This window comes from Phacochoerus africanus, chromosome 5, assembly GCF_016906955.1.
Source record: "Phacochoerus africanus isolate WHEZ1 chromosome 5, ROS_Pafr_v1, whole genome shotgun sequence".
In the NCBI taxonomy this organism is placed as follows: Eukaryota; Metazoa; Chordata; class Mammalia; order Artiodactyla; family Suidae; genus Phacochoerus; species Phacochoerus africanus.
This window is the reverse complement of record NC_062548.1, coordinates 116,859,209-116,871,021: the sequence shown is the minus strand read 5'-3', so window position 1 is coordinate 116,871,021 and position 11,813 is coordinate 116,859,209. Positions and strand designations below refer to the sequence as shown.

At 56.2% G+C, this 11,813-nt stretch overlaps 1 protein-coding gene across 1 annotated transcript in view; it reads left to right on the top strand.

Moving 5' to 3' along the window:
* Positions 1-665: 665 nt before the first annotated feature.
* The window catches only part of KCNK3 (potassium two pore domain channel subfamily K member 3), a 38,547-nt gene continuing 27,399 nt past the window's right edge, over positions 666-11,813 (top strand). Inside the window, exon 1 of the mRNA XM_047782460.1 lies at positions 666-1,069. Coding sequence (XP_047638416.1) covers positions 787-1,069 — 283 coding nt within the window. The 5' untranslated portion in view covers positions 666-786. The remainder of the gene's footprint in view (positions 1,070-11,813) is intronic.

Below are 11,813 nucleotides of genomic sequence, written 5' to 3'. Positions count from 1 at the left end.
GTCCCGATGTTGGTGGAGGGATGGCGGGTAGGGGAGGGGGGGCGGTAGAGGAATTGATCTGCGGGCTCTTTCCCTCTTGTTTGCTTTCTGTCTCTGTGGCATCGGTTTATCGCCAGCCATCCAGGTCTCTCTGGCTCCGTCTCCTGCTCTTTCTGTTTCCATCTTGCGCTCTGGGCCGCTCTCGCCTTGTGTTTTCCTGCCTGCCTCTTTTTCCTGAGTCTCTGAGTCTACCTCGGGTTGGATCTCCTCGTCTGTCACACCCCCCTCTGCCTCTTTTTCTCCCTCTTCGTCTAGAGTTCTCTGCGTCTCTCTGGCTACTTCGCTTTCGCCGGGCTCGCCCTCTCCCTCTCGCTCCCGCTCTCTCGCTGTCTCTCTCGGTCCTGCCCGGTCCCTCCACGCTCTCCCGCTCGCTCCCCCGCTTCCCCCTCCGCCAGCCCCCCTGCTCCCTCCCTCGGCGCGTCTCCCCAGTCCTTATTTGGCTGGGCGGGAGGGCTGGCGGGAGGAGGCGGCCTGCGGGCGGGGGGCGGGGGGCGGGGGGCGGGAGCAGGGCCGGGCGGAGGAGGGCGGTGGGTGGTGCTGAAGGGACAGCTCCGCGGCGGCGGCGGCGGCGGCGGCAGCGGCGGCAGCGTTGGCGGCGGCGGCCCCGGGGCGCGGAGTGGGTGCCCGGCGCGGGGGAGCGGCGAGCGCAGCCATGCCCCAGGCCGCCTCCGGGGCAGCAGCAGCGGCGGCCGGGGCCGGGGCGCGGGCCGGGGGCGCCGGGGGGCCGGCGGCGGCCCGGGCGGGACGATGAAGCGGCAGAACGTGCGCACGCTGGCGCTCATCGTGTGCACCTTCACCTACCTGCTGGTGGGCGCCGCGGTCTTCGACGCGCTGGAGTCGGAGCCGGAGATGATCGAGCGGCAGCGGCTGGAGCTGCGGCAGCAGGAGCTGCGGGCGCGCTACAACCTCAGCCAGGGCGGCTACGAGGAGCTCGAGCGCGTCGTGCTGCGCCTCAAGCCGCACAAGGCCGGCGTGCAGTGGCGCTTCGCCGGCTCCTTCTACTTCGCCATCACCGTCATCACCACCATCGGTAACTACTCGCCGGGCGGGGACCCGGGGGCTGGGCGCCAGGTTCTAGGGGAGTCGGGAGCCGGCTGGGGTTGGGGAGGTTCCCCCTGGAGAAGGGGTAGGCGCCGAACTCCGCGCTCCCAGAAACCCGAGTTCAGCCTGTAGTGTCTGCTCCGCGGGGACAGGGCTTGGGGGAAGCGTCGAATCCTGGCTCCGGACCTGACTCTCCGGCAGGACCAGCCCCAACTTGTCCCTGCCAGGCTGCGAGAGGGCCCCAGGGGACTCTGAAGTGTGTGAGAGGGGCAGGAACGACTGGCGGAGGCTGAGGAGGAGGGGTGTGGCCGGGCCAGGCCCTGGAGCCGGGCGCCGAGGGTGAGTGCCGGGGGAGCGCTCGACTCCTCCGTGTCAGTGTCGCTGCAGAGGGGCTCCCGGACCCCGGCGGATCTACACCGGCTGGGGCTCCAGGGATGCAGGTACTTGGCACTTCAAGGCACACCAGGCCACTCTGGGTGCCTGAAACACCCCGTAACTGTGGCGAAGAGTACTGCTTGGTGTGTGTGTGTGGGTGTGTGTGTGTGGGTGTGGGTGTGGGTGTGTGTGTGTGTCCCCGTCCAGCTCCAGGAGTTTCCGCTCTGCCAGCCAGGGCCTTTAATTTTCTTAGGGCAGCAGAGCTAGTGCTGGAAGCCAAATCCAGCCCTGTCGGCTTTCTCTACTGCTGTCCCAGGAAAACAGGCACCTCACAGGGCTGGCCCCGGCTCTCTTCCTCAAGCCAGGGCAGACTGGTGCATAGCACAGACACATGGTCAGACTCTCACGACACAGGCACAGGTGCACACACAGGTACACACACAAGCACACACAGGACATACACAGGAACACACAGAAAGCACACCAGCAGTTATGCAGGAAAGACTCTCCCGTGAGGCCCTTGATGTGCTCGTCAAAAGTGTCCAAACGGGAATAAACACCTCACCCACTCCCAAGACTAAGTCCAGCCCAGCTCCACCTTGCCTCCCCGCTGTATGACCTTGGGCAAGTCCCTTCCCCTGCCTGGGTCTCAAGCTCACCTCCAGACCATGATGAAGTGGTCTCAAGGGCTCCTCCCAGTCCTGATGTCCCCCCAGCCCACCTTCATCCGAAGGCCATCGGGATGCCTCCAGGAGCTGTTTCCTCCATCTTTCCCACTCAGCCTCCTCTCCCTATCCCCCTCCTGGCCTTGGCTGAGTTCCCAGGGGCTCACTGCCACTTGGCATAGCCCAGGGCAAGATGGCAGTGTTTTCCTGGGAGTCCGCAGGAGTGGAGGGGAGGTAAAACGCAGGACTGGACACTGTCCCTGCTGTTTATCCACTGCAGGTCTCTGTCCCGAGGTTATGCTGCTCTCTGGGGACCACAGGGAGCTATGCCATATGGTTTGTGGAAGATGAAGAAAAGGGTCCCAGAAGAGGATGTGGCCCAAGGAGGGGCACCTCTGGGTCCTGCTCATGCTGTGAGTTTAGGGCAGGATGGTCCTACTCTGACCTGCCCAAAGCCTTCTTTTCTGAGAAGGACCAGACTGGGTTTGGTCTGGGGTCTCCTCCCGCCTCCCACCACCCCGCCCCCTGCCAGGGTTTCAGGAGCACTGAACCTCCTTAGACCTTCCCTCTGCCTCTTCCCACACATCCCACCCTTGATTATGTGCCTCCTTCCTTCTCAGAACCAGGGTCTCCAGCTCCAGAGGAACCTCTCAACTGACCTCCTTGCTCTAGCCTCATTCCCGCTCCGGGCAAGCTCCCGGGGATAATGCCGCCAGAAAGAATCTCCCCAAAGCACAGCTCTGATCATGCCAGTACCCCTCTCGGAAGCCCTCAGTGGCTCCCAGCTGCCCATCCATCCCTAAGTCCATGGTCCTCATCCCAAATTTTAAGAACCTCAGACCTGGCTCCTATCTCCATACCCAGCTTACTGTCTCACTTCCAACTGACAGGATGTCTCCTCTGCAGCCAAACTGTCCCCTGAGAACACTTCACGTGTGCCCGTCCGCCCTACCTTAGTCTCTGTCTTCTATTTATCTTGTTCAAGCTAACCTGCGAGGTCCAGTTCAAACCCCACCTCCTTCTTGAAGTCTTCTAGATGCCCCCCCCACACCCCCAGCCCACTGCTCTGGACAACTGCAGAGCTTACTGCCAGGACGACCTGGGTGGAAGAGCGTAGGCTGTTTTGCATGGCTATTTACATTTCAGGGGGTGTATTTTTCTCTTTAACCACAGAGGGTGTAATTAACCCTCATGTGGGGAGGGGCCTGTGCTTCCCATCTCTGTGCTCCCACTGCTGGCACGGTACCCAGCAGTACATACAAGCACTCGGAGAAGGCTATTGTTGGGCTTAAGGTGTGCAGAAACGAAGGACACCATCCACCCCCTGCATCCTTGCCCTTTCCCAAAGTGTTTGTGGTCCTCACCCAGAGAGATGCTAAAGGCTGGGGCCAGAGGCAGACAGAGTGTGGTTCTGGTGATTATTTATTTATAAGGTGCTGGGCAAGAGGAAATAGAGCATCAAAGAACCACCCTAGTTCTCTGAGGGCTCCAGACGGGCACTGCCCACTCTGCCCCATACAACCATCCCTGGCTTTTTGTCACCTCTCACTCTGGCTATGCCACCTGGCTGGAAGCTATCCATATGGACTCAGGTCTCAGAAAAACCTCTCTGGGCGGTGCTCAGATGGCTGGAAAAGGCCCTGTCATAGACTGATCTTGATCCCAAACCCAGGACAACAGTCTGTGTCCACTTGATCCCTTTGAGCGTCCAACGGGTCTCCTGAGGGACCAGGAGTCCCACTGGGAGAGGACAGTGATAGAACCTCCCATTCATTCAGTGCTTTAGTAATCACAACGCACTTTCACCTCCTCTCTTGAGTGCCAGCCTTCATAGCTCAGGGAGGTTGCCAGGGCGGGTACTGTTAGCTTTCTTGCGCAGATGAAGGCGTGGAGGCTCAGGAAGGGGAGGGGACTCCCCCAGAGTCATGCAGCTGGCAAGCAGCGGAGTTAGAGCAAGAAGCTGGGACTTCTGACTCTAAGCCCAGTGTTCCTTCTCCTGCCGATTTTTTGGCTGCTTCCTCTGCCTCCATATGCTGTGAAGCCCAGCACCAGCTGGGACTGGCATGGCCAAGACGTGCTCAGTGGTGCCAGCTTGCAGGGCACTCACGGGCAGCCCGGATTGGTTGAGGGTCAGCAGGGTCCGAGTTAGTCATTCACCTGGTTAGTCACCGTCTCCGCTGAGTGCAAGGATTCCTCCGGCTCCCTCATCCCTCGTCTCCCAGCCAGGAAACCCTTCCTTTGTTGGGCCCTAAGTTCATCAAATGCAAACGGAAACTCTTTTCTGGGAAAGCTTAACCTCTCTAGCTGTTGAGTCATTAAACTCCTCCGGGGCCCCAGCCCCATCTATTCATAGCCCAGAGGCTGTCAGAGCAGGAAGGGACCTCAACATCAGCTGGTGCCACCCCCTCCTCTTACCCAGAAAGAACCAAAGAGGTGATGGGAGTAGGGTAGCAAAATCTGACTCCCAGGCCCCCACTCCTTCCACTTGTGCACGCTGCCTCTTTCTTTATTATTAACAGCAGCCACAGCAACAATAATAAGAGCAGCCACCACTTATTAGCTACTCTTTCGTAGGCTCTGTACAAGATACTTCATTTGTATTCCCTCATTCAATTTTCTCACCAACCCTTCAAGATGGGCAATACTGTCTCCATTTTTTTTTTTTTTTTTTGTGGAGAGACCTAAGGCTCTGAGTATAAATGACTCGCCATGGCCTTGTGACTTGAAAGTATGATCCAAGGGAGCCTCTCTGACTCCCATGCCCTGGATTTTTTTTTTTTTTTTTTTGCCAGATCTTTCCCCATTTCAAGAACCCAGCCCAGGAGTTCCTGTTGTGGCACAGCAGAAATGAATCTGACTAGTAACCGTGAGGTTTAGGGTTCGATCCCTGGCCTCGATCCGTGGATTAAGGGTCCGGTGTTACCATAAGCTGTGATATAGGTTGCAGACGCGGCTTGGATCTAGCGTTGCTGTGGCTCTGGCGTAGGCCGGCAGCAGTAGCTCCGATTCGACCCCTAGCCTGAGAACCTCCATATGCCTCAGGTGTGGCCCTAAAATGCAGAAAGAGAAAAGAAAAAAAGAACCCAGCCCAGACTCTTGAATCTTGAGGGAGCCAAGTGGCCAAGGTTTGTCCCTTCCCAGGGCAAAGCCCTCCGCATACGGAGATGGCCTCTTGCTCCAGCACCCTACTCTCAGCAGGCTGCACCCCCACCCCAAACCTTGGCCCCCACCCAACCAGACCACGTGGCATAGCTGTGCCCAGCATCAGGCCCTCCCTGAGACTGCCATGGGCTCACAGGTGCCCATTTTCCCACTGCAGGTCCCTGCAATCCTTGTGACTCTAAGGTAACAAGAGACCAGGTGATTGATTAGCCGCTGGAACTAGGGCAGAAAAACTTCCGTTTTGTTTTCTTTCCAGCTTCCAGCCCATTCTCCATCGCCCCCCGTGTGGCCTGGGAATCCTTAGATTTGAATTCAAGCAGGCAGCTCTTGAGGGAACCTGTACTTTTTACATCTTTCTAAGGAGGAGGAAAGTACCTAAGTTACCTGCCATCCCCCCCGCCCCAATCCCCAAAGTCCTCAATAAGAGAATGAAAGGAGACATTAGTAATCATTCAGATGCCCAGAGAGGTGGGTGGCTTGCCCAAATTCACACAGCAAGTCGCAGGTACCACCCTTCGGGGTGCCCAGGCTGGAGTTCTCTCCATCACCACAACCTGTTTCACTCATGACCCGCCCCCGCCATCACTTTCAGCACCAGGGCTTTTGTCTGCTTATCACTCCACTGTTCCCCGTTCTCTCTTGACTTCCCGCAGGGTGGGGTGGGGGGTTGGACAGCATTTTCTTCCTCTCTGCCCACAGACCACCCCGCCCCACCCCCCGTCTGCTTTAACAGGTGCTGGCTTAGAAGCCCAAGTGCCTCGGCTCATCTTTCAACACCCCCCTCTCCACTCACCACCGCCACCCTCTGCTACTAGCTGTATGACCTTGGACAAGTCACTTAGCCTCCCTGAGCTTCCTCATTTACAAAGCAGGGAGATTAATATCTGCCTCTAGGATTAAATGAGACGATATAAAAGAATGGCCTGATGCAGAATATGTACTTAATAAACAGTATCTACAACTCTAAGTGTTATTAATATTATTGCTCATGTATTATCACTTTCCCTACCGAAGGGAATGGCTCTGTTTCCTAAAGATTACTATGACCGCAGCCACCTCTACTCTTTCCTAACAGGAGGTGGGACAGTGGGGCTGGGGACCAGAGGCTGCCACACTCTTCCCTTTACCTTCCTAATCCCACTCCCCCATCACAGGCTTCCCAGATGCTCACTCATGGCTGGAGTCTGCCTGATATCCAGGCTCAGGGGCGATGCTCCCGCCTCTGAGCAGGCAGACCTTGCAAAAAGCCACCAAGGACAGTGAGGAGCACAGGAGTAGGAGAGCCCATCCCAGACGGGAGCAAGAAGGCAAAAGCTCCAGTTTCACATAGTTCAGGCGCCGGTCCTCTATGGCCATCAGTTTCTTCATCCACACAGTGGGTATATTTGATCAGAAGTCATTCTGGCCATACCTCCTGCCTGCATGTCCTGTTCCCACAATCATGATTGGGGGGCTGGAGACACGGAAGGAGTGGGGACAAGAATGGGACAGAAATAGAAGACACATGCCTGGCCACAGTGGGGACAGGACCAACACAATAAGTATTTTCAAAGCAAACATAAACAAGCACAGACGAATGTAGTGCAAATCACCACTATAAACAGCTTTCAGCTGGCAGCACAAACGGTAAATCTGTGAGTTGATTTTGTAATAAAAAAAAAAAATGTAAAAATGATTTCCCTGCAGTCAGCCAGCAGCCAGGGAAGAGACCCAGCTCTGACTGAGCTCTCAATCAGTTCAGGCAAACCTCAGGCTGGACACTCACTCCCTCAAGCCCCATCCCTACCTTGGATGCAGAGAACTGATATGTGTTTATAACACGTCAGGCACTGTCCCGGGCACTTCTCACCACCTGCATTCCCACGACTCCTCGGAGAGGGCAGGCGTTAGCATCCCGTGATGGTCAAGGAAAGGAAAGCTCAGAGAGGTTCAAAAATTGGCCCAGGACCCCTACAAGTATAAAGTGACAGTAACAGGGCTTACACCCAGGGCTGTAGGAAGTATCTTTTCGTGGTGTCATGCAGCCCCCAGCTCCCTGCAGAGCCTCTGCTCTTCCTTCTATGTGAATGTCAAGAAGGATAGACATTGGGTACCAGGTCACACAGAACACTCCGCTGTGACCTCAGGGTGTCACATCCTCAGGACTATGGATAGAGCATTGAGCCCAAAGGGAAATCAGAATGTTAGCTCCAACTTTCATTTTTCAGTGTAGAAACTAAAATTCTGATTGATCGCAGAAGAAGGGAGCCCTGCTTACTGGCGCCCCCTTCCATGTCGTTCCCCGACCCAACCCAGGCTCAGAGAGAAGGAAGCAGCTGCCAGCGGGCCTGTTCTGCCGGCCCCCAGCCTCCTCATGACCCCTCTATTAGCCTCTGGTCCTCAGAGAATGCTTGACAAATGTCTTTCATGGCAGTCAAGAGAGCTGTCACCAGCCCAGGCAATGCGGCCGCCTCCCAGTCTGTCCACACCTCTGGTTGTCCAGAAACTGCCTCAGCTCAGGCAGCACCCAGGTGGCTCTGGGAGACCTGCCATCCACCTGGAGCCACCCTGGGTCCTGTATCACAACCATCACTCCTTCACTTTCTAGAGCCGGCCTCAGCTGCTGCCTCAAACCAACAGCCCTGGTCCTCCTGGTCCTGTGGCCCCCTGGGATCCCTTCTGGGCTGGGACCAACCTCCCACACTCCCCTTTCACCAAAGCCAGCTCCTTACCACCCCTGCCCTGACTCCTGCCTCCTCCAGCGACACACAAGGTCTCTGTCGTGAGGGGGGCGTGTGGATGCAGGGACTATAGGGCGGGAGCCCAGCCTGGGTATCTGCGGGAGAGAAGGTGTTGGGGGACCGGCTGGAGAAGGCTAGCTCAGCAATGCGGAATTCTTCTCAAATGCAGGATTCTTCTCAGACGGTAATCTTTGATGCTCTGGTTGATCTTGTTTAAATGCAGATTCTGAAACCAGTAAGTCTGGGGTGGGGCCTGAGAGTCTATAATTCCCACAAGGTCCCCCAGGGACACTGATGCTGTTGATTTGTGGTCCACATGTTGAGTAGCAAGGATCTAAATACCCCGGAGACCTGACGTCTGAGGACAGACAGGAGGTAGGGACTGTGGTTTAAGAACAAGACTGTGTAGAGCTAGAAAAATCCTTAGGAATCTGGTCATGGAATGTCAGAGCCAATGGCCTCAGAGCCGGAGGACCTTCCTCGGAGGCTGGGGCAGGGCTGGTTGGCAGAGGAACCAGCTGCAGAGGTCACCTGTACCAGTCAGGGTTCAATCAGAGCAACACAACCAGCAGGAGATAGATACTAAGAGCGGGGTTGCAAGGAATCGGCTTATGTGATTCAGAGCAAAGCCTGAAATCCGAGAGCAGGATATTGCGAAGGACAAGCTGGAACTCTCTGCAGCTTGGGCTGAAGCTGCTGTTCACAGGCAGTTTCTTCTTCCTCAGGGAAGTCTCTGCTCACCTCTTAAAGCCTTTCAACTGATTAAATCAGATCCACCCAGGAATCTGGGGTACTCTCCCTTTCCTAAAGTCAACTGATTATGGACTTGAATCACATGCACAAAATGCCTTCACAACAACCCCTAGATCAGGGCTCGACTGAATAACTCGGCGCTTTGGCCTAACCAAGCTGACACATCAAAAAGATCACACTACCCACCTATCACACCAAGGGCTGCCATAAATGGCTTTTAAGGTTCTTACCAACTCTGAGATACTTTGATTCTTGATCTTCAAAGGGATATCCTGGGGACTCAGAGGACCCAGAGTGGAACCCAGCAGTGCCCTAGGGAACCCCAGGCCCTCGAGGTTGCCTTCCAAATAGTACTGACTTTAGCCTTCATTTCACTTGAGTTTACCCAAAATCACTGAGTGCTTCTGAGCACCAGACGCTATGCCAGGCACCCAGAGAACAGAAAATTAAGACCCAGATCCTTCCCCAAGGAGCCCCTGGTTTAGTGGAATCCTAAAACCACAAGTTGAATGATGTTTATGCTGAATCCTAGTGGGGTGATTCAGAATAAGGATCTGAGAAGGCTTCCTGGAGCAGGTGGTACTTAGGAAGACTTAAATGAAGAATGAAGACTCTAGCAGGTGAAGACTGGCAGTGAGAGCTTTCTGGGGTGAGAGAACAGCAGGAGACAGGTTGGGGCCATAAGTGTGCCCCAGGAAAGATGGGGGGAGCCAACCTTTGAGGGACTGAGTGCTGGATTCTGGCAAGAGCTGGAGGAGGGAAGTGACAGTCCCCGACCTGTGTTTTCTTGCCTGGATCCTGACCAGGGATCAGGCTGGGGGACCCCAGTTGAACCACCAGGTGCCCCCATCATGCCAGTTGAACCAATGGGTCACCTCAGTTGAACCAGTCGGTCACCCCAATTGAATCAGGGGGTCATCCCTATTGAATCGGGGGGGGGGGCCTTCCTGACCCCAGTTGAACCAGAGGGTAACGGCAACCTGAATCCTGAGGTCCCCCATCCTGATCACCCAGCAGACCTCAGGGAGCCCCTAGGGCGTGCTTTCACTTCCTCCCTCTCCACGTTTCCCTTTCTGGGCCAAAGGTCCACTCTGGAGCCTAGACCAAACCCAGGTTTGTGGATAGCAATCAGGAGCCCCAGGACAGCGCCGAGCTGGAGATGATCCACTGTGTGGATATTTTCTGCATAGACAATCCTAGACCCCTGCTCCAGACCCCTGCATCTCTGCTCAAGGCTCCACAGCTTGGCCGGGACTCAGTGTCCCTCTTCAGGAATGTGCAGGGCCTCTGCGGACCACAGCTCCGATGCAGAAATAACCATGTCAGAAACATCCGGAGAGGCGCATGTCAGGACCTGGTGGAGCAGCCTGGATGGAGAGAGCGACGCCAGGCTCTCAGAGGGGAGGCAGCCCTCTCCTCCACGGTGGGGCCAGTCCTCCCATCCATGCAGGGAACTCCTAGGGCCTTGGGACAGGTGGGGTCAGAGCAGGAGCAAGCCTCAGATCCATGCCACAGATCTGTTCTCACCTGGGCCTATTCCATCCAGATCTTAGACGCATCCCCATGAAGGCGCCACACCCACAGAGCCAGCCTCCATGTTCATGGTCACGAACCAAGGCTGCCATTCCCTGGGAAGTTTCTCTAGGCTGAGCCTCTTACATGGACCACCTCATCTAATCCTCACAGGCACTCGAAGAGGGTGGTACTATGATAGTCCCCATTTTAGAGAGGCGGACCCTAAGGCTCGGAGGGGCCAGGGATGGAAGGCACAGGTGCACTGCTGGCAAGGGGCTGGGCAGGGGTGTGTAAAGCAGGCCCCGCACGTGATTTATAAAGCGCTTGGTCACATGGTATCTCTCCTGAGCCTCATGACAACCCAGAGGCGTAGGTGTCAATGAAGAAACTGGACTCGAGGACCTAATGTCACTTTCCATGATCCAGAGCCAGTAAATGTGGAAGCAGAAATCACATCTGTACCTTCCAACCGTAAAACCCGCCTCTCCTCCCTCAAGTGTTCTCACCCCCTTAGCTGAAGGTGGGCTGAGTGGCACAGATGTTGGGGCATCGTAGACATGCCTGTCAGCCTATGGAGGTGAAGAAGACATGCTGTGGGGCACTCTTGTCACAGAGGGGCCTCAGTTCCACGCATTGGAACAGGATGGAAACCTGAGCCTAGAAATGAGAATAGTGATGATTCTGAAAAATAGCCAATGAGAGAGGGGGGCCTGGCTGGGGGCGACTTGGGCAACTCACCTGCTCCCCAGAGGGGGCTGGGGCGTGGGCGGACAGGGGAGGTGGCGCCTGTGTTCCGAGGAGGAAGCTGTTCCCTGTAACAGGATTTGTTTGGAGCCCCAGCAATGGGCGTCGGGTCCTGGCCCCTGGGAGTGAATTCATCAGGCCTGAGCTAAGCCCGGGAGGCTGTGAGCTCTTAAAACTCCGCTGGTGAGGGGACTCTGCATCCCGCTTTGGGAAGCACAGGAGAGAAGAGAGCTTATTTGAATCAGCGTTCTGTTCTGGGAGGCTGGGCCACTTGCCAGCCAGCAAGCAGCTAGCATTTTCTTTCTGGGTTTCCTTAGTCTTGAGAAATAGTCAGGGGGCAGCTGCAGAAGAACCTCGGAAGTTCACAAGTCCACGCTCCTGGGGTGAGCCTGGTGGCACAGACACCAGGAGTCAGTGGGTGGCCTCGGGAGGAGGACAGGTCCTACTCCCCCCAGATAAGAAGGGGCCTGAGACGTCTCAGTGGGGGTCCCGACACGGGAGATGGCTCCTCCATGGCTTAGCTCCCAAACGACCCCAGGGAAGGGGGTGTGAGGTGTCACTCACCTGGGAACAAAGTGGGGGTCTTTGGCCAGGCTGAGCCAGCATGATCCCCTCTTCAGGACAACCTTGCATCATGGATTTTCTGCCAATAGGGTTAGACAGAGGAAGACCCTCGGGGCTGCTCTGAGTCCTGGGTCCACCTCCAAACAGGGCTAGAGAAAGAGAAACCTAGACCCAAACTTAGTGGGGTGGCCCTCCTTCCCTTGGGTGCCGTGCCCAGCTCATTGCCACCAAATCT